The sequence below is a fragment of the Acomys minous genome, assembly GCF_964271855.1.
Source record: "Acomys minous genome assembly, chromosome: 12".
NCBI lineage: Eukaryota > Metazoa > Chordata > Mammalia > Rodentia > Muridae > Acomys > Acomys minous.
In genome coordinates this window covers 108,676,719-108,701,192 of record NC_140493.1, presented here as the reverse complement: position 1 = coordinate 108,701,192, position 24,474 = coordinate 108,676,719, and the positions used below count along the sequence as shown (strand labels likewise).

The following is a 24,474-nucleotide window of genomic DNA, read 5'->3' as shown; positions in this document are numbered from 1 at the left end:
GGTGAGGCCAAGCAGAGGGAGGCAAGGGTGAGGCCAAGCAGAGGGAGGCAGGGATGAGGCCAAGCAGAGGGAGGCAGGGGTGAGGCCAAGCAGAGGGAGGCAGGGATGAGGCCAAGCAGAGGGAGGCAGGGGTGAGGCCAAGCAGAGGGAGGCAGGGGTGAGGCCAAGCAGAGGGAGGCAGGGATGAGGCCAAGCAGAGGGAGGCAGGGGTGAGGCCAAGCAGAGGGAGGCAGGGGTGAGGCCAAGCAGAGGGAGGCAGGGGTGAGGCCAAGCAGAGGGAGGCAGGGGTGAGGCCAAGCAGAGGGAGGCAGGGGTGAGGCCAAGCAGAGGGAGGCAGGGGTGAGGCCAAGCAGAGGGAGGCAGGGGTGAGGCCAAGCAGAGGGAGGCAGGGGTGAGGCCAAGCAGAGGGAGGCAGGGGTGAGGCTGATGTATACACAGAATCCTCTGAGGAAGTGAAGCCTGGGGGACAGACCGAGTGTCCGGTGAGGTGTTCGAAGGTGTGTGTATGTGTTGAACACGCATAAGCATACAAGTGCACGTGTAAGCATACATAATCACATAACATATACGTGCATATGACAGCAGAAGCTATCTGGACATGTGTGCACGTATGTGTGAGTAGGTGTGAGCATATTCATATCCATGCAAGTGGGTACGCATACATCTTCATGCAACAGTACATATGCACGTGAGTGTGACTAGTGTGCACTGTGTGTGCAGGAACATTTGTGTTTATGCATGTGAGTGCTACACACATAATAAATTCATGTGTGTAAATGTGGGTGTCACATGCACAAGTTCACACAAGTGCATGAATGTGGACATTTACATACAGACTCTTGTGTCTGCATGTGTGTTATATGCATAAATTCATGTATGTGTATATATAGGCATTATATAAGTTCATATGTATGAGTGTGCATTACATGCAAAAATTTGTGTATGCATGTGGGAGTTATTGTATATACACATAAGTTAACGTGTGAGGGTTGTGTGTGCACAGACAAGTGAGCGTAAGTAGCAAGGGAATGGCTTCAGGTGGGTGTTTCTCAACTGTGTCACTTTCTATCAGTGAGTGCCCCCTATGTCCAAGAACCCTGCGCTCACTGCTCTGTCCATGACGGGCAACGGCAATGGACACAGGCCTCAGGATCAGCATCCGGGAATTCTTGAGGTGGGCAGAGGAGCTGGCAGTGCTCAGGGAGGGAAGGACTCAGGGCGGGAGCTGGGAGAGGAGAAGCCTGGCCCAGGCTGGAACAGAGCGAATGAACTACATCCCCACCTCCCACGAAGACCTGGGAACTCTCTGTTCCTCACCGCAGGGCAGGTCTACTAACGGTTCTGTGATGGGCGTATGGAAGAATCTCTCCCATTCCTTCAGGGACCAGGCCTAGAAGGACAGCTCACCTCTCTGGCACTGATCCTGGTGGGTCAGAAAAGAACCAGGCTGAGTGATGTCTGCTAAGTGTGGTCCACTGAGCAGGGAGAGGTGTGGATGAACCTGCAAGGACGTCCTCTGACCCCAAGGATTTGTCCTGTGCAACCTGGGATGCCTGACTTCCTAGCAGACTGCTGATGCCACTTTACCCAGGCCCATGGTCCGCCTCCTTTCTCTATGAACCATGTGACTTTTCTATAGGAAACTTCCTAGCCAGGGAAAGGTTACCTCATTGTCTGCAACAGTTGGTTGTCATCAAAGCACCCTCATCAGTACACCCACTAAGCTCTCTGCTTGAGGGAGTAAAGTAGACATGGTACAGGCAGGCAGGCTGAGGACACTGGTGGGCACGGTGCAGGCAGGCAGAGGGCACTGGTGGGCACGGTGCAGGCAGGCAGAGGGCACTGGTGGGCACGGTGCAGGCAGGCAGAGGGCACCAGTGGTTGATGAGCAGGCGCATCTCAGCACTGAGTGGCCCATGCAACTGAACACACAATATACCTGAGTAAGAGACTGCTGTGTACCTCCCTAACATCCAGGAGAGTTGGGGGGTAGGGGTGGGGGTAGGGGGGGAGAAATCTGTGAGTTCTGCACCAGTGCTCTGGGACAGTTCCTCAATGGCTTTTTTTTTTTTACTTTATTTTATATGCATCAGTGTCAGATCCCTTGGAACTGGAATTACAGGCAGTTGTGAGCTGCCATGTAGGAGCTGAGAATTGACTTAGGTCCTTTGGAAGAGCAGATAATGCTTTTAACCACTGAGCCATCTTTCCAGCCCCTCTCTCTCTCTTTTTTTAAGCTTCCATGGTTCTTTGGTTTTTGGAAGCAGAGGGGCCGTTTCCCAGCTGGCAGCCGCCTCCATCCGGTGCTTCCTGTATCATAGGTACGCAGCACCACCCCGGTCCCCTTCAAAGCAGGTCCAGTCTTGTCCCTGTCACACTCTCTCTGGAGACATCTTTTCACCTTTACTGTGCCCATGAGACAAGAGTATTACCACAAAGAGTGACTTTCAGGCCATGAGGACCAACACCCCAAACCACTGGCCCATTTTAGTGGCCCCTCAACGAAACAGCCTGGTCCCCTCTTCCTCATCCCCCGACTCAATGAGACTGGTCCATGAAACAGAATTCAAGCTACAGGTTTCCTGTGGAATAGGCAGAGGTGGCTGGAGAGAGGAATAGCTGGGCACGTGTCCTTGGTATTCTCTGTCTTAAAAGGTGGGTGGCCCCAGTATGGTGGGTCATTTTACATCCACGTGTGATAGTTGCATTAGTACATTTTCAGCGTACTGTGGTATATATCCAATGCCACACAAGAAATACGAAAAATAAAGTAAGAAAGAGCTTATATTTGTCTGCATCCAACAGATGAGTGGTTAAAAATAAATAAATCACTCCAACCAGACATTAGGAAAGGCACACTCAGAGCCAGGCGCACACCTGTAATCTCAGCACTCGGGAGGCAGAGGCAGGCAGATCTGTGTGAGTTCGAGGCCAGCCTGGTCTACAGAGTCCAGGACAGCCAAGGCTACACAGAGAAACCCTGTCTCAAAAAACTGGGGGGGTGGGGTGGGGGGGGTGGGAAAGGAAAATAAAAGATGCACACAAACAACTTAGACACACACACACACACACACACACACACACAGTCCTTCATTTGTCTGTCTGCCTATATGGTGCTTTCTCTCTCTCTCTCTCTCTCTCTCTCTCTCTCTCTCTCTCTCTCCAATTCCTTGGTAACTCACTTACTCTTGCTCCTTATATCCCCCCCCAAATTCTCACACACAAACAATCTTTTAGACCCTCTTCACCGCCAAGCACAGGGTCAGGTGTATCTATCTTCCACCGTGCTAGAAGGACGCCAGCAAGCCTGGCACTGGGAGCCGGCATTTCCTGCCAATCCTAGTGCCCCTCATAGGAACACCAAGGAGTCTAACTCCAGAAGAGACACGCTGAAGACCATGCCAGCCCACCGGGAAGGCAGAGGGAGGGAACCCCATGTGCATATGGTAGCTCCTCTCTCAAGACGTTATGCATTAGCGTGTGAGCACAAACCCAGACCCTAGTGTCAGTCCTAGCAGAGGTCTGGAGTCCGTGGACTGGTGCTCCCACTATACATTATAAATACAAACAGGCGTCCGCATGGAAGAGGGGGTGGGAAGCAGATGAGCAGGTGGAGGAGAGAATCAGGGAAAGCCAGCATCTGACAGAAGGCCACCTCCCTCCGGGCTGTGGGCCCTGCAGGTAGAGCATCAGCCCGGTGGCCTGGCTCGCCTTCGTCTCCTCCCCACCCCACCAGGATGTGACTGGATCTCTGACACTCACCTCTGCAGCTCCTTCAGGGAGACTGTGATCTTCAGGCTGTGGCCCAGCACGTAGAGAGCAGCCAGGATGTCTGCCCACTGCACCATCTCTCCCAGAGGCCCGCCTTTCAGCACCCTCGGGCTGAACACGTCCCCAGACTCCTCAGTTAGGAAGCCGATGTGGACAAGGATCTGGTGAGCAGACAGAGCCTGTCAGTGGGAAGTAGCAGCTCTTAGGCCTGCACCCACCCCAGCCCCCAGGATCACCCACAGCACACAGGGTCTCCAGGGCAAGCCTGGCTGGCTGCTCTTAGACACAGAACGTTAGGCTGTAGGTGAAAGAGGTGGTTGTGCGACTACTTAATGGAGCTCACTACGTGGATGGAAGTAGTGGACAATAGCCCACACAGACAAGACAGGGCTTTGTGAAATGACAAGGACTCTGAAAGAAGCAGAGAGGTGACAAGCATGCAGTTCTCTATTATGTGGACAGAAGGATGGGCAGACAGACAGACAGATAGACTTTCCTCAGTCTGTTATTCCCAGACACCTATAACCTTTCTGCCTGACACCATCAAAATGCCCCAAGGATGACCAATTCCAGGGGCTGGTCATCCTGCACCTGGGAAAGGGCCAGGGGCTCCACCATCTATCCTGACCCTGCCACCCTCAAGTCCTGTATCCAAATCTAAGAAAAAGAATCTAATGCTACTGGTTTGAGGACACGCACCATGCCCAGTCAGAACTCCCTGTCCACCTGTTCCACTTGGAACCCTGTGCCCACTTGGAACTCCAGGCTCATGCCCACTCAGAACTGTGTCTACTTGGAACCTCACATCCATGTCCACCTGGATCCCCACACCGACCTGGAACCCCATACCCACCTGGAGCCCCACACCCACCTGGAACCCCATACAACACCTGGAGCCCCACACCTACCTGGAGCCCCACACCCACCAGGAGCCCCACACCTACCTGGAGCCCCACACCCACCTGGAACCCCACACCCACCTGGAGCCCCACACTACCAGGAGCCCCACACCCACCTGGAACCCCACACCCACCTGGAGACCCAATGCTGTAAGCACATTGTTCAAGCACTCCCTAAAAGGATGCCATACCTGCTTCTGGTCCCTCCGGATGTGCCCCAGCTTCTGTGCCAGGTACTTGGCAGCCTTGGTCCACTGGGCGGTGAACCGCCGGGTTCTCTTCTTCATGAAAATGAGGGACTCCTTCCCACTGCCCATTAGCTCCAGGAGGTGGGACAGGTTGCTCCGGAACATGGCCTGGGTTGGGGCCACAGGCCAGCTCTCTCAGTCTCTGACCATCCCATCCCCTGCTCTCCCAGGACAGAGGCTGCCACCTACTGTAGGTGGATGTCTGCTCCACTATCAGGGCAAAGGTTCTGCTCTTACTGCTGCTCAGCCTCCACTCCGCCCCAGTTAACCACCTGTCCCAAGCCCTCCTGGGAAGCTAATCAGCTCTGAATCACCAGGGATGAGCTGGCTGCCTTTCAGTGGTACCATGGTCACTTATGCCTTGAAGCTCTTAACTCTGTGAGCCGGTGAGTCTTTATCCATTAACTGTAACCACAGAAGGGCAGATACAGTACCCCGTACACAGAAAGCCCTCAGTACATGACAGCTTTTATTGCTGTTATTCTAACCCATTAAGAGATACCTCCAGGGCTCCAGCCTGCCTCCTAAGCAAGGTCCCTGTACAGGATTCCACAGGAGGTGAGCTGGAGACCCTCAGCTGGCAGAGCTTGGAGCCCCATTCCATGGCGGCAGGGGCAGCCGGGGCATTGAGACAACTGAGGTTCCCTCCCACTGTCCCTGAGGACATCCAGCTTTCAAGGCCTACCTGGACTTTGGGAAGGGACTTGGGTGCCGTCCGGCCAGCTGTCTGGTTCCTCCAGGGCAGCGGGGGGCAGAACCATTCAACCTCACTGAGGTAGATGAGGAAGGAGCATTCGGTGCCATCCACCCCAAAGAAGGCATAGCAGGGGTCAGAGGTCCAGCGGGCACGCATCCACTGTGGAGAAGGTCAGGCCTGGGCAGGCAGCCAGCAACCCACACACCACTTCATAGACTCCCCCAGCCACAGGAACCCCAAGATCTCTCCAGCCAGCCTGGAGCTATGAGGCATTCCCTAAACTAAAGACGTGGTGGATGTGGTGGAAAAGTGGAGACACACAACTGGACCCGGGAGCCTGATCCAAGATCAGCCCTGTGCCACTAAGGACCAGAAAAGGAGGCAGGCCACCTTCCACCCAGCCCCCCCCCCCCCATTGCCTCACAGAGGAGTGTCTTGGACCTGAGGTTTGGTGGACATAAAGAAACCAAGCACAAATGCAAAGATCCAGGAGGTTTGGCAGCTACAACTCTCATCCCCCTTGTCTTTGTCACCTTAATTAGAGGCAGGGTCATACGGCATCCTCCATGAGGGGCCAGGGACAGGGCAGATCTTTCCTTAGTGGCCCCAGGTGCTCCCTAAGAAAGGGGTGTATAGCCCCACAGTCCGCCCTTTACACGTTCAGAGCTGGAGACAGAGCTGTCTTTAGTCCTGTGGCTTGGTTCTCTGCATGCAGGGACATTGGGACATTATATAGTCAAAAGTGTCCCTGGAGATGGGCAGGAAAGGCCCTTGGTGCAACCAGGCATGTGTTGGGCAAGAAGAACCAGGAACAGAGTGACTCAAGCCCATTCCTCATCAGGAAGTCAGAACGGGGCTCTAGGTGGCAACATGCATTTAGCTGTAAGGAAACGCCAAAGGCCCTGAAGGTGACTGGCCCCAAAGGGCTTCAGGCTATGATCACGGTAGGTCCAGTGGAGAAAACATTTCTCTGAGGTTGGTCGCCTCCAGCTTGCACTGGGTTTAGGGACCTGGTCAGCTGGGACAAAAATCCAGGGCTGAACTTGGCTGGGTTGAGCCCTGAGAGGAGCCTTCTACCTGTCTGCTATCCTCCACCATGCACCCTACCTCGGGGAGGGGTCCCTAGGCCTCACCTCCACTTTCCCCGAGCAGTCAGGGAACTTGGGATCACTGGGTGCTTCACACTGGTCCCTCCGGCCCTCAGACACTGCAGAAAGAGATGGCTTGAGACACTGGGGCCTGGAAGCAGCTAAAGGGACACGGCAAGGTGGAGGGATGTGTGGCCACCCTCTCCTGCCCCCTCCACTTGGGGTTTTTCCCACCCCACAGCCTGGGGTCTCAGCTACCCTTTTCCGGGCTCAGAGCAGCAAACTCTTGCAAACAGTGACAGAGCAGCCACCCCAGGCTTCCCACAAAATATATCCTTGCTTTTCCAGAGCATAGCAGATGGGCAGGAGCCTCCAGCTTTCCCCAAACCAAAAGGAATAGTGGCCTTGCTCTTGGAAGGCAACCCACTCTGTCCTCCGCATCCTCAGGCAGGCCAGGGTGGGTAGACCAGGTGCCCCTACGGAGAGCATCAAGGATGCCACCAAGAACTAAGCAAGCGTTCCCAGAGGAAAGGGACTTCTAGGAGGCTCTGCCCTACCCAGCAGGGCACTGGCCTCTGGGGACACAGGGCGGTGTCTTGGCCATGACGCACCCTTGCTATGCAGAATCAGGCTGTGGCGCAGGATCTGGTCCACCTTCACAGCGATGTCAGACACATTCTGAGCAATGGCCTGGATCCTCTCAATGAGGCTGGCCCCAGGGGTGAGCCTAAAGGGGAGGGGAGAGCCAGAGGTGAGCCCACGAATAGCACATGTGGCCTTGCCACGGCCTAGGCCAGTCATCAGAAGCCACAGCGGAAACCAGGTGGGAGTGAAGCTGAGCTTGCCTCCACCCGGTTCACACCTTGCCCACAGCAGGAAAGCACACCTCTGCAGGAGCCTGCTGTGTCTATCATCCCGGTTCACACCTTGCGCACAGCAGGAAAGCATACCTCTGCAGGAGCCTGCTGTGTCTGACTATGTCAGAGGCTGCACCTGGGACTGAAGCAGACAAGAAGCTTCTGTCTTCCTGCCAAGACCCTGAAGGGATGAGCCCGGGGAACCCCTAGATGGCAGAGGCCTTTTCCTAGGCCCAGCCAGCTCATCTGAGTCTATTCACACCAAGACAAGTTCACACCAGCAGCCTGGGGACCTGCCAATGAACTAGCACTGATTCCCTGAGAATGTGTGCTTGCGTGCGTGCGTGCGTGCGTGTGTGTGTGTGTGTGTGTGTGTGTGTGTGTCTGTGTGGTATGTGTGTGGTGTGTATGTGAGGTATATGTGTCTATGTGTGGTGTGTGTATATGTGTGGTATGTGTGTGGTGTGTATGTGAGGTATATGTGTCTATGTGTGGTGTGTGTGTATGTGTGTGTGTGGTGTGTATGCGCTGGAGAGGGAGGCGGGACAGATTGACTGGTGTCTTTCTCTATTGCTCTCCATCTTATATTAGAGGAAGGTGTTGCTTACTGAACCTGCAGCTTCCTGACTGGCTGGATGGCTGGGCAGCAAGGTCTAGAGCCCTCTTGTCTCTGCCTCCCCAGGGCTGGGATAATAGGCACGTGACAAGACATTAAGCTTTTTACATAAGTGTAAGAACAGCAAGTGCTCTTAACTGCTGGGCCAACCCTAGCCCCCTTTACTTATATTTTAAGATTTATTTTATTTGCTGGTTGCGGTGGTACACGCCTGTAATCCAAACATTCAGAAGGCAGAGGCAGGCAGATCACTGTGAGTTCCATGTTAGCTAGGACTACAGGGTGAGACCATGTCTCAAATAAAACAGACTAAGATTTCTTTTATTTATGTGTCTATGAGTCTGTGTGAGTGTATGCACTCGTGTGTGTGTGTGTGTGTGTGTGTGTGTGTGCGCGCGCGCGCGCGCGCGCGCGCAGGTATCTGCAAAGGCCAGAGGTGTTAGAGTTAAGGTATTTGTGAGCCTCCCAGCACGGGAGTAGGGATGTGAACTCTGCTCCTCATGACTGAGCTGCAAGTGCTCTTACCCTCTGAGAGGCTCTTGTAGCCCAGTTGGCCTCAAACATACTGTGTCGCAGAGGATGCCCTTATACATCAGATCCTCCTGCATTTCCCTCCCAAAGGCTGGGATTACAGGCATGCACTATGATGTCGGGTTCCACGTGGTGCTGGGGATGGAATCCAGGGCGAGGCAGGCATTCTACCAACGGAGCCACATCCCCGGGGCTACTTCTTGATCTTGAAAGAGTTTTGGCCACAGACATTAAACCCTCTATTTTTCTCCGTCAGTATGTGGCTGCTTTGATTTTTGGAGAATTTATTTTCTTGTTGATGACTGGCAAGTACTCTGGGAATCGTATTCGTTGTTAGATGTAGTATTTATCTCGGTGCACAAGCTGCTACTGAGATAGATCCCACCTCTCTGGCCTTATCCTCCTGTCAAGCACAGCCCTGGGGCGTTCTCCATGAGGCCGCTGGCTTTCAATACTTTAATTCCACTTGCTTTGATTCTTACCTCACCTTCTGGCTTCACAGTTTATATATATACACACACACACAAAGCATATGTACATATACAGATAGACACACATATACATACACACATATACACATACACACATGCATGTGCGCAACACACACACACACACACACACACACACACACACTGCTGCTGCTGCTACTTAAGCTCTGTTTATTCTGGCTCAAGTACTTGGTCTGCATGGATACCTGACATGGAAAGTGTATGAAGGGTCTTTCCAACCCATGATCCACCAGGGCATGCAAACCTCGCCTCTCATAGGCTGGATGACCCTAGGTAGCAAACTGCCACGTCTGAGCACCTACCTCTCTTCCCTTCACCTGATAAGGAGCACAGAGAGTGATGAAGAAAAAGTTTCGAAGGCAGATTGGGCCCGCCTTCTACACCAGCAAGGGATAGGACGTTACCTCTGATGGATGCACACTGCTTCCCCCACCCAAATGCTGGGATTACAGACATGTGCCACCATGCCAGGTTTATGTGATGCCACAGACCGAACCCAGGGCTGAAGTGGCTGGAAGAGGAGCCCCAACACACAAGCCTTGTGTCCTGGGGCTCCCCAAGCCTTGTGTCCTGGGGCTCCCCAAGCCTTAGCCTATGAGGTCATCAGACCCCCCCCCACCTGAGACTCTACCTTTCACTTGCTCCTGACCCTGCTAGTCAAACATGGCCTGGGGGTGCAACAGTATAGAGAGGAGGAAGGCTGAATGGGGCAGGGTCTCCAGGGTTACAGTCTTTGGGAGCTGTCATCCATGCTGGCATGGGCCTTTTCAATGATGTAACTGCCAGAGTCACCCATGTTTCTCCTATACGTAGCACCCCGGCTGGCCTTGGACTGACTCATTTGGTCTGTGGGTCTATCTGGGTTAAATAGGTGTTTCTGTGTGCCTCCTGGCAAAAGCCAAGGAACAAGAAGGGAGTAAAGTGATGAAGGCCAGGAAGTGCCATGGCTAGCTCTGACCTGCTGAGCCAGGATGTACCCAGAGCCCTGGGCTCGGGGGAAGGGCAGAGGCACCCTGTTTTCAGACATTAGCCCCCAGAACTAAGAGGGATTAAATATGAAATGTCGGTGATTTTCTGCCACGTAGCTTGTAGTCACTTCATCTAGTTACCCACATCTAGCAGCCACAACTGCTGAACAAAGAAAGCTGCCCTCACTCCTTCACCGAGTCAGGCTCCACCGGCTGGGAGTTCTTTTTCCAGCTGGTTCCTCTGACTGAACTCAAGTGCTGTCCTACCACCATGGTGGCTCTCATTGGGGGACATAGGGATCAGCTGACCTTCAAGCGTAGCTAGGGTTTAGATTCTTGGGAACAGTGGGACTGAGAGCCAGAGGACCTAGATGTTTTTAAAGCCTGGCTTCCCGTTGCAGCACCGTGACCCTGGGATACATAACCTCTCTAAACTCAGGCATCAAAGCAAAGTTGCTTCAAGGATTCAGGATGAGACAGAATGGCGACACCTCAATATGGCGTGGGTATTTATAAAGGATTGAACCTTTGGTCTCGTACATGCTAGGCAAGTGCTCTACCGATGTGCCCACCTCCCCAGCCCTGGTGGCATGCTTTTCCTCCCTATCTAAGCAGACACCCTGCCCCTAAGAGGAAGTAGTGAAGGCTCAGCTACTGAGAAAAACACTGAACTTTTTTTGGGAGGATTCAGCAATTTTCTTACAGTAAGTGGATTTTTGCATAAGGCATATTGCCGGCACGGGCTTTAAATAGTGTCGTGGCGTCTGTTGGACTTAACACACTCAAGTCATTCAAAACAAAGTCATTTGGCGTCACTATTATTAAACTGGACTTAGCATTTGCACAGCACTTTCTATTTCCAAATAATATACGATTAGGCTTCTCACGCTGAGATGCCCTGCCACAAATGGCAGGAAGCAAAATCTAAGGCCTCAGAGCCCAGATCTGTGGCTTGGGAAACTCCCAGGTAGAAAAGAAAAAAGGGGACTGAGGTGCAATCAGCAGAGGGCTCACCTCATATGCACAAAGCCCTGGGTTTGATCACATAAACTGGGCACAGGGACGTGCCTGTAACCCTAACACTTGGGAGGTGATGGCGGGAGGATCAGAAGTGCAAAGCCATCCTCAGCTATATAGGTAGTTGAAGGCCTGGGATAAATCACACACACACACACACACACACACACACACACACACACACACACAGAGGTGGGGGGGAGAAAGAGAGAGAGAGAGAGAGAGAGAGAGAGAGAGAGAGAGAGAGAGAGAAACAGACAGACAGGCAGACAGACAGAACCTCTCATCCCTCCAAGCCACAAGGAGGTGCCACAAAGTAGATTGACACAGGCAGGAATGCAACACGTCGCTCAGCAGGGGCCGCACTCAGTAAGGCCAGGACTGAAGAGAAGGCCAGCAGTACCAGACTGAGACCTCTGAGGTACAACCATCTCCAGTGCAGGTGGCAAAAGCCAAAACTGATCTAAAGAGTTTCTTTGGCAACAATCATGCAGTCCCCACAGGGCCATCAGCAAGACTTCCTCCAGCTGGAACAGTGACCCCGAGCCTTTTGATCCTGATCGTAGTGTATTTGTTTCCTTCCCTTCCCTTTCCCTCCTGAGGTATTTGCAGGGAAAGAGAGCCAAGTGTGAGCCATGACCAAGCTGGGCAGGTGGGCTCCAGCAGAGCAGCACTGGCAGTAAGAGGAGAGCACTGAGCCAGGCGTGGTGGTGCATATCTTTAATCCCAGCACTGGGGAGGCAGAGGCAGGCTGATCGCTGTGAGTTCGAGGCCAGCCTGGTCTACAAAGTAAGTCCAGGACAGCCAAGGCTACACAGAGAAAGCTTGTCTTGGACCCCCACGCCCCAAAAAAAATAAGAGGAGAGGGCTGGAGACGTCTGAATACCCCCAGGTGGGACTGCACTGCCCAGGTGCCTTTCTCAGCACCTGCTCACCCTGGCCTAGAGTCACAGGCCCTTTCTCACACCCACCCTCAACAAATGTGGCAGTTACACGGCTGCCCTGGCTCTCCTGGGCAGGCAAAGCAAGCTCTGTGACCTTGAGCAGCCATTGCTCTACTTGAACTCTCGTCCGTCATCTGTAGCCTGGACATGGCCGGGCTGTCGGTGACGATACAAGTTCACCAGAGTTCTGGGAGGGTGACCTTGCCTGCGGCCACTGTGTCACCCCTCACTTTTATCAGGCCACTGAGTCCACAACACGCTGCTGGAACCCAGGGCCACCTCACGCATGGTCCTTGGCTGGAAACGGTCCCTGATGCCCCAAGACTGATAAGGATGCCCAAAGTTATTACAGAGCTCCCCCGGTAGGTACTTTAATCTCAAGGGGCTGCTGAGGGGCCAAAGTCCTGGCATAGACTCCCAAATCTGCCAGCTGACCTTTTGTTTTATAGCTTGGACTGGGAAATGGCCTACAGCAGCAAAGGGACTTTCCTGGTTCACAAAGGGCTGGGGGAGGCTAGGGTGCCCTGGGCCAGCTCTGGCTGCTTCCCTCTGCATCTGCCAGACATACCAAGGTTAAGGCCCGCTACCCCTTCCTCAGTTTCTACATGCCTGCCAGTCCCCACACCAAACAACCAGGCTTCATTCAGGAAGTAGAGAAAGCTGACCCAGGCTGACAACCGGCCTCCCTGATTGCCAAAGCTCATACTGGTAACTGCTCTAGGCTAACCCAACAAACAGGCAGCATCACAGGCCTGTTACCCCAGGTGCTCCAGGGAACCTTAACCCAGGGTATACTGTTCTCTACAACCTCCAAACCCACAGGCATGACAGGACCCAGCAGGGAATTCTGGGATCTGCAGTCACTACTTCCTTCCAGACCACTGTTCCAGGCCTGTCCGGAGCAAGGCCCCCAAAGGCTGGGCCCCACAAGCTCATCATCAATTCCAGGCCAGTCCCCTTGCCCCCGAGGTGGCACAGTGGGTCTCCTGGAGACAGAGGGTTAATTCTACGTTCTTCTGTGATTTACTAGGGTCACATTCAATTAACAGGAGCATTGATTTCCCTGCAGCTGGCCAGCAAGCTCACTGGGAATCGTTGTATTATGAAACAAAGTGCTTTTAAAACACAGAAGCCTACATATCTAGGAACCTGCAGAATTATACAGCAACACACACACACAAACACACTCTATGGGAAACAGATGTGTTCTGTGGCTCCCTGTATCACACACACGACATGGGACATTGGACACTACCGTGACCTTTCCCCCTGCCCTCCTCTAGTCTCCATTCACCCCAGCTTCATCCCCTGTTGAGGGGGTCTGGAGGTTGACCCGTCCCTTTCTCGGTGGGAAGAGAAAGGACAATCCGCCCCAATGCCGAAAATAAGGTCATCAACCAGTCAGCTCTCCAGCCACCTAGGAGACAAGCTTGTGGGCTTGTGGTAAGAAAGAATTTTAAGATTGAGTTAGCTGCCGGTCGAGGCCAGCCTGGTCTACAAAGCCAGTCCAGGATAGCCAAGGCCACACAGAGAAACCTTGTCTCGAAAAAAAAAAAAAAGAAAGAAAAAGATTGAGTTAGCTGAGGTGGAAGACCCACCCAAACTGTAGGCGGTACCACCTGGCTGAAGTCTACAGCAAGCTGAGCATCTGCTTCCTGACCGTGGGAGCCTTCCCCTCCTGAGACCACGCCTTCTCCTGCATGCTGGACAGTTCCCTCAAACTGAGCCACAACAAGCTTGCCCTTCCTTGCATCACTTTTGTCAGTGTAGTTAATGTGCTGGATGACTGTTGGCCACTGTCAGGTTCATCCTGCTGCAGATTTCGGTCCTGAGGCCCCGAGGCACCGCCTCCACACAGCCTAGAGTCTCAGTAGGAAGGACCCAGGGCTGGCTCCCCTGCTGCCCGCTGGCCCCGGGACCTTAGGCATGTCCTGCTCCTTCTCCTGGCCCTTCCTTGACTTTTTCTTTTCTTTTTTCTTTTTTGGTTTTTCGAGACAGGGTTTCTCTGTGTAGCCTTGGCTGTCCTAGACTCACTTTGTGGACCAGGCTGGCCTCGAACTCACAGTGATCCACCTGCCTCTGACTCCCACCTTCCTTGACTTTTTGGCTCCTTGCAGGTTACCTTGAGCTGGCGCTCTCCTCACCCTGACCCACTGAGGGTCTGTTTCTCAGCTGGTTGCTGACAATCACCACTGTCCTATAGTCCCTCCCTGACAGCCTGGCTCCTCTCCTGCCCTAAAGACCAGCCAGCTTTGGGTGGTTTACCAAAATGTCTTCCTGTCGGCCACCCTTGTGTCAGACCCAGAGCCTCGCCCAGCACAGGACTTGAGAAAAATGGGACACATCTTGTAAAGTTAAGATCAGTATCATCCTAAAAAGGAAGCACCCCCACCTTGCACTCCCACAGAGACCCCAGGAGGCTGACCTCCCTGTGGCTGCCATCCCTGAAGTACATAGCCACCAACCCAGAGCTGGGGAAGAAAAAAAAAAAGCTGCATCTCCCCCAAACAAGAATATTGCTGCATCTTCTTCACTTTATGCTGAATTCTCCACACTTATGCTATGGCTCTATTTATAGCCACAGAACCTGAGTTCCCACTTAACACTCAGATCCCAGCATTTGGAGCTAGCCATGGTGCCACACACCTGTAACCCTTAAAACTGTCCTTTCCATGTGCCTAGTAGGGTCACCTCAGGTGAGCAGCTGGCTCGGGTGCCACACCACACAGCCCATGGGCCACGCCAGACACAGGATTTTTGGCCGCTGACAGGGCACATCTGTTTATTCCCCAGCCAGTCCCTCATCGATTCTTGTGCCCCCTCCCCCACTCTGGAGTCCCCAGCCCAGACTCTGCAGACCCATGGAGCAGTCAACAGACAGATGTACTTGAACAAGGCCAGCCGCCAACTTCAGAGCTGTCGCCACTGCAAAGAAGCCTGATGGGAAATTCAAAGATCATAGCTATTTGGCTGTACGATGCACATAATACGGTGGTGTTCACCTCAAAGCTGCCTTCCTAATTATGTTTTCATAGGCTAAAATAGCAAATTTTCTTTCCCCAAGGACACACCAGCCACAGCAGAAAGGAAAGCAGCTAAGAAGCTTCCAGAAAGGCAGGGGGAGGACAGTTCCAGATAATTCTGAAGTGGACACCCAAGGGCATGTGATGAAGTTGCTAGCAGGGGTGGAAGGGCTTTGCAGGTGGCCCCTGTGGCTCTGGCTGGTTGCTCAGGGCTAACCCCAGGGGGCTGGGGCGGGATGGGGCTGGTGTGTGTGTGAGCACATAGACTCCCATGAGCACCCCCACCTCTCTCCCTGTGTCCCGAAGCCACAGTGTCCCTGCAATTTATAGCTCTGCCTGTGGAGTTTGATGGGCGCCGCTGGTCATGATGGATGGCTGCTATTTCCCCTCGCGAGAGCTTGGAGGTGGCGCTTGCTCCCCCACCCGCAGGGCTCCCTCCTTCCTAGGGAGCAGATGAAGGGCAAGGAGTGGAGGGAGGGGCAGGCAGGCCAGCCCTGGAGGAAGGCAGAGTGAGTGAATGTGCAAACCAGGTCCCTGGACCCTCAACCAACGCAGCTCACTGAGCAGGAGCCATGGTGGTGGGGGTGGGGGAGCCCTGTCCCCTGAAGAAACACACCTGTGGCCTGCTGTTTTTCCTGGTCCTAGATGGAAGATGGAATGGAGCCACAAGGGGGGGACAGGGGCCTTGGGGGGAGGAGGGGACACAAAAAGTGATGACAGGACATGCAAAAGAAAATTGTCTTGTGTTGTAGAAGCCCAAGGAGACAGGGACACCTTAGGCCCCTTGCCTTCTCCTTCCCAGCATCCTCTCTGCTTCTGCTCTTGCCAATGAATAATCCATTTTTTACACTCAGTCAGAGATATATTTTTAAATAAATCCATTCAATCCTCCATCTCAGTGCGCACACACACACACACACACACACACACACACACACACACACACACACACATTAAATTTAAATCTGAACAGCCAGGCTGGTGAAACGGCTCAGCAGGCAAAGGCAGCTGCCTCAGCCCTAACAGCCTGAGTTAGGTCCCTGGGTCTGAAAGAAGGAAGGAACTGACTTCCATACGTCATCCCCCGACCTCCACACACCTGCCATGGCACCTGTACACATACACACAAATAAATTTAAAATAAAAATAAATTAAAAAGAAAAAGAAGTAAATCCAGTCAGGTGTGGTGGTGCATACCTATGATCAGAAGGTGAAGACAGGAGGGACAGAAGGTCAAGGGATCCTCAGATACAGATCAAATTTAAGGCTAGCCTCGACTACGTGAGACCCTGATACAAAACACCCAAACTATGGGCTGGGGAGGTGGCTCAGTGGAGAGAGCACTTATGGCACAACCAGGGGGCCCAGCGCTGAGTCCCCGAATGCATGTAAAAGCCAGGCAGGTGTGGCAGCCACCCATAATGCCAGCACAGGGGAGGCAGAAACAGGTCCCCGAGGCAAACTGGCTAGGTAGAGTAGTGGACTTGAAAGGTCCAGGTTCAGTTGGAGACTGACTTATTGAAAGACCCCACCTCAATAGATAAAGAAGAAAGCAACCAAGAGGGACACCTTTGGTCTTCCAAATGCACCCACTAGCACATGTGTGCACCCTTGCACATGCATACACAATATACACACAAGCAAACATCAAAGCAAAATATATAAATAAGCAAACAAGTGCACCCAGCAGCTACTCATGGCTCTTAGAACTGTCTGCCCCTGTTGGCCTCTCCCCTCACTCACCACTCTCTGCCATATCAGCCTCTATATAGCCTCTTTCTTTCAACACAGCAACCCCAGGGCCTTTGCACTTACTGTTCTTGCTGTCTCTGCTCCCTCATCACCTGTGTGAATAGCGTCTCTCCTGGTCACCCACCCGTCCATCCTTTGGAGCCTGTGCCAGTGTCTGAGACGATCTCACATGCTCCTCATGAGATATTGCTGGTCTCCTCACACAGGGCTTCATATAGCTCATTACCTTGGCTCTTGGTACCTCCAACATCCAGCTTTCTCTTTAATTCTGTTTGATACTAAATCCTTAACGGCATCAGCTCTAAGTAGGGAACCAGTACTGAGGAGGCAGAGCTCCTGCAGGGGTAGGGGTGGGGGTGGGGGGGTCAGTTCTGTGGCAGGCACTGCACAGGATCCCTCCCCAGAGCCCTGGTTCCTGCACTGTAAAGTTGGTATGAACATTTTCCGCACCAGAACACAGTGGCCAGGGAGTGTCTCAGCTGGTAGAGGATGTGCCTAGCCTAAGCTAAGCCCTGGGCTCCGTCCCCAGCACCATATAAACCAGGTGTAGAGGTGCATGTCTGTCATTCTGACACTCAGGAGGCAGAGACCGAAGGATCTTAGAAGTTCGGGGTCATCCTTGACTATAGAACAAGTCTGAGGCTAGCCTGGGCTACATGAGACTATGTAACTATCCAACCAGAGTTGGATCCCCAGGACCCACACAGTGGAAGAAGGGAACTGACTCTTACAAGTTGTCCTCTGACCTCGCACACGTGCCATGGCGTGCATCTGTGCGTACACATGATAAATAAGTAAAATGTTCAGTCCACAGGGATTGGACAAACAGGAAAACAAACGTAAGCCGCAAGCCGCTGACAGGAGCATCGTGGTTCTGAAGGGGAGCTGTAGGCCAGACAGACCTCGTGCCTCCAAGTGGTACAGCTTTGGCTGCTTCTGAGCACCTGTGCCTCAGTTCCCCACCCCTGCAGAGATTAATGCACCCTGTATAGTGGTTGTGCAGTTGATGTGTGACTGTGCTAGAGGTGACTCCGTGAGGACACCAGATATTCAGCGTTGTACACTTAAATGTCCCCTCCTCATGTGGCTGGTGATGTCCATCTAGCCAGGTTAGTTTGGAGGTGACCCTTGACCAGCAATCCAGAACAGGCAAGCCAAATGGCAGGGAACCCCATAGTAGTCCAAAGAGTCACACTGTGTCCCACTTCATTCACAGGGGATCCCACTATCAACTCTCACCCCAGCACGCAGTAGGCTGAAGTAGGAAGATCGTAGGTTCAAGGCCATCTGGGGCAGACAACACCCACACATCCACACATCCACACACCCACTATGCATTTATAATGGGTATGATAAGTGTGTGTAAAAGAACTCAGAATGGAAGAAGCTTAGCACTAAGTGTGAACTGCTTGTCTCCTGGGAAAAGCAGTTAAAGGGCCCTCCAGTTTTCACCTGCGGTATTTTATTTAATGAGGACAAAAGAGTCTACAGGCACAGCAAAATGTTAATGGTTATTGAGTCTGGGAGGGCGGAGCCTGCACTCTGGATGTGGCTTTTCACCTTTTTTATGCGGGGTGGGGATTGTGGGGGGTGGCTGGGTGGAGAGAGGCAGTGAGCGAGCACACACACTGGGGTATGCTATGCAGAGCCACAAAACCTGCTCTATCACTCTCTGTCTTGCTCCCTGGAGACAGAGTCTCTCACTGGAGCTAGTGAACCCCAGTTATCTTCCTGCTTCTACCTCCCCCAGCAGCATGGCTGTACCAAGGTGTTACATGGGTTCTGGGAATCGAACTCGGGTCCTCATGCTTGAACGGCAAGGAGTTTTTACACACTGAGCCACGTCCCCAACCCTGTTTGTCTGTTTGTTTCAGTCTTAAAGTTTTTCTAGTTCACCAAAAAGGGAACCTTGGCTAAAGCTCAAAGGTGCATTTGAAGCTCTGCTGAACCCCCAGCACGGAGAGGCACCCCTATCTCTGTGCCCCACCCCACCTCTCCTTACTTGTCTGTAGCCAAGTGTGCGACACTGGCCGCGCGGTGCGGCTCGCTGCCGTTCTCCAGCCTGGCCAGCATGTCCATGCGCTTCATCATCAGCTCCAGCAGGTCACTCATCTTGCGGAGGGCACCACGGGACTCGGGGCCACCGGGCACTGTGGGCAGAGTGTGGGCGTGGTCAGGGGCAGTCGCACTGCCAGCCACACCTCACAGGAGGGGTCAGCAGAGGAGCCTCCTACACATTCACCCTGCAAGACAGGACCCCCCCACCCCCACCATGCATTGCCTGTGTAAGAAGAGATCAGTCTGTTGGGCTAACCCGACCCCTCCCCGCTGAGGAGCCTGCGTGACTTTTGCTATCTCTCTGGCTCCTGATAAGTGGACTGTGTGACAGAACTCTAGGTGTCACCTCCTGGGTGTTCTGAGCGTCAAGGGTCTGTGAGTGCCAGGAAGGCCCCAGGAGAAGGGAAGCCTGGAACCCTCACGCCTTGGCCTCAATGTCCCTAAGTCAAGAAAAGAATATCACGGCCTGTCTGCAGCCCAGCATCCTGCGCAGGCAGCAGGAACCTCTGAGCACAAGAGGCAGAAGAGGGAGATGGGAGAGAGGCAGATGGATGGTGATGAGCCATCGAAGAAGCAACAGGGCCTGTGTGACAAGAGCTACTCAGGACTTTCTCCTCCTCTTCCTCACTAACCTGCCAGGCTCAGACACTGCCCGCCAGGTGAGGGGTTACTTACAGGGTGTTGGTGCTCCTTTCCCATAGGACACCCCCAGAAAAGCCTTTGCCCAAGGACTGCACAGGTACAGCCCCCCCCTTTTTCTCTTCTTATCTACTCTAGTTCAGCGAGGGTCTCATGCCCTTCCTCACCCCTCCTGAGGATGAAAACAGTTAGCAAGGCCAGGTGGGATGATCCTTTTGCAAAGGGGGTGCAGCTGAACTTCCAGAGATGAAGTAGAGGAAGAGGAAGAAGGAAATGGAGATGTCCCAGGAGTCACATGGGATGGTGGAGATGCATGGGAAGGACAAAGGAAGGAGGGAGGGAAGAAGGGAGAAGGAAGACAAAGAGGGAGAGAAAGAAGGAGAATATGGCTTCTCCTGTCCCTTAGTAAGAGAAACAACAAAAGACACCCACCCCCCAAATCTGAGAAGGTGAGCATTGTTTTGCTTTGTCCTTTTTCTTGTGACATTAAGAAACAGCCCAGAGCCTTAGGCATGCTGGGCCAGTGCCCTACCACTGAGTCACATCCCCAGTCCCCCGAATGGGTTTCTCAAAAGATTTGTCAGCTTCAGGAAATCTCACGACGGCCTCAGATAAATCAGCCTTGCCAGTCCTACCACTGTGCCCATGCCCTGCCACTCACATGCAGTCTGGGAGGCAGCCAGTTAGCAGCTCCGACAAGACAGAGGCAGTAGCCCTCTCCCGGTCTCAGAGACCCGGGCAGACATCACTCATTCAAACCTGTCTCCGGCCCTGACTGAATCCACACTCTAAACCCAAACACCCAGCACCCAGCTAGTGCTTGGAGCACCAAAGAGAAAGAAGAGGCAGGGACCATCACCTCAACTCACGAGAGAGGGGGCAACGCAAATTTCGACCTGGCCACTGCCCTGTAGAACCCCAAGGGTACTGCGGAAGCCCGATGGGTGCTGCACAGCCCGCACAGTGGACCACAGTTCATAGCTTCCTCTGTGGGAGCCGCTTCCCCCAAAGGATCAGGATGAAAGAGAACAAATCAAGACTACAGCTTTCACGCTAGAGCTGGGGCCTGCGTAGCCACGTGCTGGCCAGAGCCTGGATAGCACTTCAGCAGGGGCAGGTCCAAGCCTTGACTTCCCCGGTGGTGCCCTGCTTCCTACAGAAAAATCACCAGCCCCTGCCCCTCCCTGCCCCGCTCCTAGCCCAGCCTCTTCCCCCGCCCCCGCCCCGCCCCCGCCCCGCCCCTAACCCAGCCCCAGGCTTCCTTACCCCTGGCCCCCTTTCTTGCCATTGCCTTCAGGCCCACCATGAGCCCCATCCATATTCCAGGTTGCAGAACTGCCCAGGGGCCAATGGGGGACCAGGAGACCAAGCCTGCAGCTTAGTAGAGTCTGAGGAGAGTGACAGGGGCCTGGGGCAGGCTGGAGAAAGAACCAAAACCTTGATTCCAGGCCCCGCTCTGCCACTGACTCAATGGGAACAGGCCACTTCCTTCTCTTGGTCTTAGTTTCTCCTTAGGTAAACTGGGGCGGGCGGGGGGGGGGGGGCGATGGGGGGGGGACGGGGCAGAGCTGGAGTCATTGACTTCTGTGGTTTTATCCTCCTGTCTCCTCCCTACTTCTTGTAAAATCAGGGTCATAGGAAAGGGAGGGAGGAGGAAGAGGAGGAAAATGAAAGAATTAGAGATGGAAGAAACACAGATGGGTCCCATGAAACTAGAAATGGGGGGATGGGATGAGTCCCATACACGCTGGCATCCGATCCTCTCAAGAAGCATCTTGTTTGTTCCCCTGGCCCTCGGGCGGGCCTGGGCACAGCAGGTACACTGCAGAGAGAGAGAGATAAATGACTCTGCATATTCACACAGGAAGACAGTTACCTGGCACAGCTGGAAAGACTGGAGAAGGGAGGTCTAGAGACAGAGCAGAGAGGGCCTAAAAAGGACACGGGAGAGCCTGCTCCAGGGATGACCATGGTGTGTGTGGGGGGGGGACACAGGGAGAGCCTGCTCCAGGGATGACCATGGTGTGTGTGGGGGGGACACAGGGAGAGCCTGCTCCAGGGATGACCATGGTGTGTGTGTGGGGGGGACACAGGGAGAGCCTGCTCCAGGGATGACCATGGTGTGTGTGTGGGGGACACGGGAAGAGCCTGCTCCAGGGATGACCATGGTGTGTGTGGGGGGGGGCGGGACACAGGGAGAGCCTGCTCCAGGGATGACCATGGTGTGTGTGGGGGACACAGGGAGAGCCTGCTCCAGGGATGACCATGGTGTGTGTGTGGGGGGGACACAGGGAGAGCCTGCTCCAGGGATGACCATGGTGTGTGTGGGGGGGACACGGGAAGAGCCTGCTCCAGGGATGACCATGGTGTGTGGGGGGGGGGGCGGGACACAGGGAGAGCCTGCTACAGGGATGACCATGGTGTGTGTGTGGGGGACACAGGGAGAGCCTGCTCCAGGGATGACCATGGTGTGTGTGGGGGACACAGGAAGAGCCTGCTACAGGGATGACCATGGTGTGTGTGTGGGGGGGGGGGACACAGGGAAAGCCTGCTCCAGGGATGACCATGGTGTGTGTGGGGGACACAGGGAGAGCCTGCTCCAGGGATGACCATGGTGTGTGGGGGGGGGGACACAGGGAGAGCCTGCTCCAGGGATGACCATGGTGTGTGTGTGGGGGGGACACAGGGAGAGCCTGCTCCAGGGATGACCATGGTGTGTGTGTCGGGGGGGGACACAGGGAGAGCCTGCTACAGGGATGACCATGGTGTGTGTGTGGGGGGGGACACAGGGAGAGCCTGCTCCAGGGATGACCATGGTGTGTGGGGGGGGGGGGACACAGGGAGAGCCTGCTACAGGGATGACCATGGTGTGTGGGGGGGGGACACAGGGAGAGCCTGCTCCAGGGATGACCATGGTGTGTGTGGGGGACACAGGGAGAGCCTGCTCCAGGGATGACCATGGTGTGTGTGTTGGGGGGGGACACAGGGAGAGTCTGCTCCAGGGATGACCATGGTGTGTGTGTTGGGGGGGGACACAGGGAGAGTCTGCTACAGGGATGACCATGGTGTGTGTGGGGGACACAGGGAGAGCCTGCTCCAGGGATGACCATGGTGTGTGTGGGGGGACACAGGGAGAGCCTGCTACAGGGATGACCATGGTGTGTGTGTTGGGGGGGGACACAGGGAGAGTCTGCTCCAGGGATGACCATGGTGTGTGTGTTGGGGGGGGACACAGGGAGAGTCTGCTACAGGGATGACCATGGTGTGTGTGGGGGGGGGGGACACAGGGAGAGCCTGCTCCAGGGATGACCATGGTGTGTGTGTGGGGGGACACAGGGAGAGCCTGCTCCAGGGATGACCATGGTGTGTGTGTTGGGGGGGGACACAGGGAGAGCCTGCTCCAGGGATGACCATGGTGTGTGTGGGGGGGGGACACAGGGAGAGCCTGCTACAGGGATGACCATGGTGTGTGTGTTGGGGGGGGACACAGGGAGAGCCTGCTCCAGGGATGACCATGGTGTGTGTGGGGGGACACAGGGAGAGCCTGCTACAGGGATGACCATGGTGTGGGGGGGGGACACAGGGAGAGCCTGCTACAGGGATGACCATGGTGTGTGTGGGGGACACAGGGAGAGCCTGCTCCAGGGATGACCATGGTGTGTGTGGGGGACACAGGGAGAGCCTGCTACAGGGATGACCATGGTGTGTGTGTGGGGGACACAGGGAGAGTCTGCTACAGGGATGACCATGGTGTGTGTGTTGGGGGGGGACACAGGGAGAGCCTGCTCCAGGGATGACCATGGTGTGTGTCTGGGGGGACACGGGAGAGCCTGCTACAGGGATGACCATGGTGTGTGTGTTGGGGGGGGACACAGGGAGAGCCTGCTCCAGGGATGACCATGGTGTGTGTGTGTGGGGACACAGGGAGAGTCTGCTACAGGGATGACCATGGTGGGGGGGGGACACAGGGAGAGCCTGCTCCAGGGATGACCATGGTGTGTGTGGGGGGGGACGGACACAGGGAGAGCCTGCTACAGGGATGACCATGGTGTGTGTGTGGGGGGACACAGGGAGAGCCTGCTCCAGGGATGACCATGGTGTGTGTGTGGGGGGACACAGGGAGAGCCTGCTCCAGGGATGACCATGGTGTGTGGGGGGGGACACACAGGGAGAGCCTGCTACAGGGATGACCATGGTATGTGTGTGTGGGGACACAGGGAGAGCCTGCTCCAGGGATGACCATGGTGTGTGGGGGGGGGGACACAGGGAGAGCCTGCTCCAGGGATGACCATGGTGTGTGGGGGGGGGGACACAGGGAGAGCCTGCTCCAGGGATGACCATGGTGTGTGTGTGGGGGGACACAGGGAGAGCCTGCTCCAGGGATGACCATGGTGTGGGGGGGGGGGGACACAGGGAGAGCCTGCTACAGGGATGACCATGGTATGTGTGTGTGGGGACACAGGGAGAGCCTGCTACAGGGATGACCATGGTGTGGGGGGGGGACACAGGGAGAGCCTGCTACAGGGATGACCATGGTGTGGGGGGGGGACACAGGAAGAGCCTGCTCCAGGGATGACCATGGTGTGTGTGGGGGGGACACAGGGAGAGCCTGCTACAGGGATGACCATGGTGTGTGTGTACGGGGGGTAGGGGGGGTTGTGGGACAAGGTTCCTACCATCAATGAAGGAGATTGAATCTGTCTGCTGTGCTTGGCAGTGGTCTGAAGGCCCTGCCCTCTGGCACCCACCCCTTCATCCCCATGCGACTGGTCACACACGCAGACTTTTGGACAAAGGGCTTATGAATAATGGGGTGTCCCTCCTATCAAGTCAGGGCCAGAAAGATGGAGGAGTCAG

The 24,474-nt window shown here is 54.6% G+C and overlaps 1 protein-coding gene across 1 annotated transcript in view; it reads right to left on the bottom strand.

Annotated features, from left to right (window-relative positions):
• Nucleotides 1-24,474, bottom strand: part of MGAT5B (alpha-1,6-mannosylglycoprotein 6-beta-N-acetylglucosaminyltransferase B) — a 68,040-nt gene that overhangs the window by 34,858 nt on the left and 8,708 nt on the right. The window contains exons 3-8 of the mRNA XM_084749583.1: nucleotides 18,923-19,070; nucleotides 7,315-7,430; nucleotides 6,749-6,822; nucleotides 5,604-5,774; nucleotides 4,862-5,026; nucleotides 3,763-3,932 (exon numbers count right to left, since the gene is read on the bottom strand). Of these exons, the coding sequence (XP_084605709.1) occupies nucleotides 3,763-3,932; nucleotides 4,862-5,026; nucleotides 5,604-5,774; nucleotides 6,749-6,822; nucleotides 7,315-7,430; nucleotides 18,923-19,070 (844 nt within the window). The remainder of the gene's footprint in view (nucleotides 1-3,762; nucleotides 3,933-4,861; nucleotides 5,027-5,603; nucleotides 5,775-6,748; nucleotides 6,823-7,314; nucleotides 7,431-18,922; nucleotides 19,071-24,474) is intronic.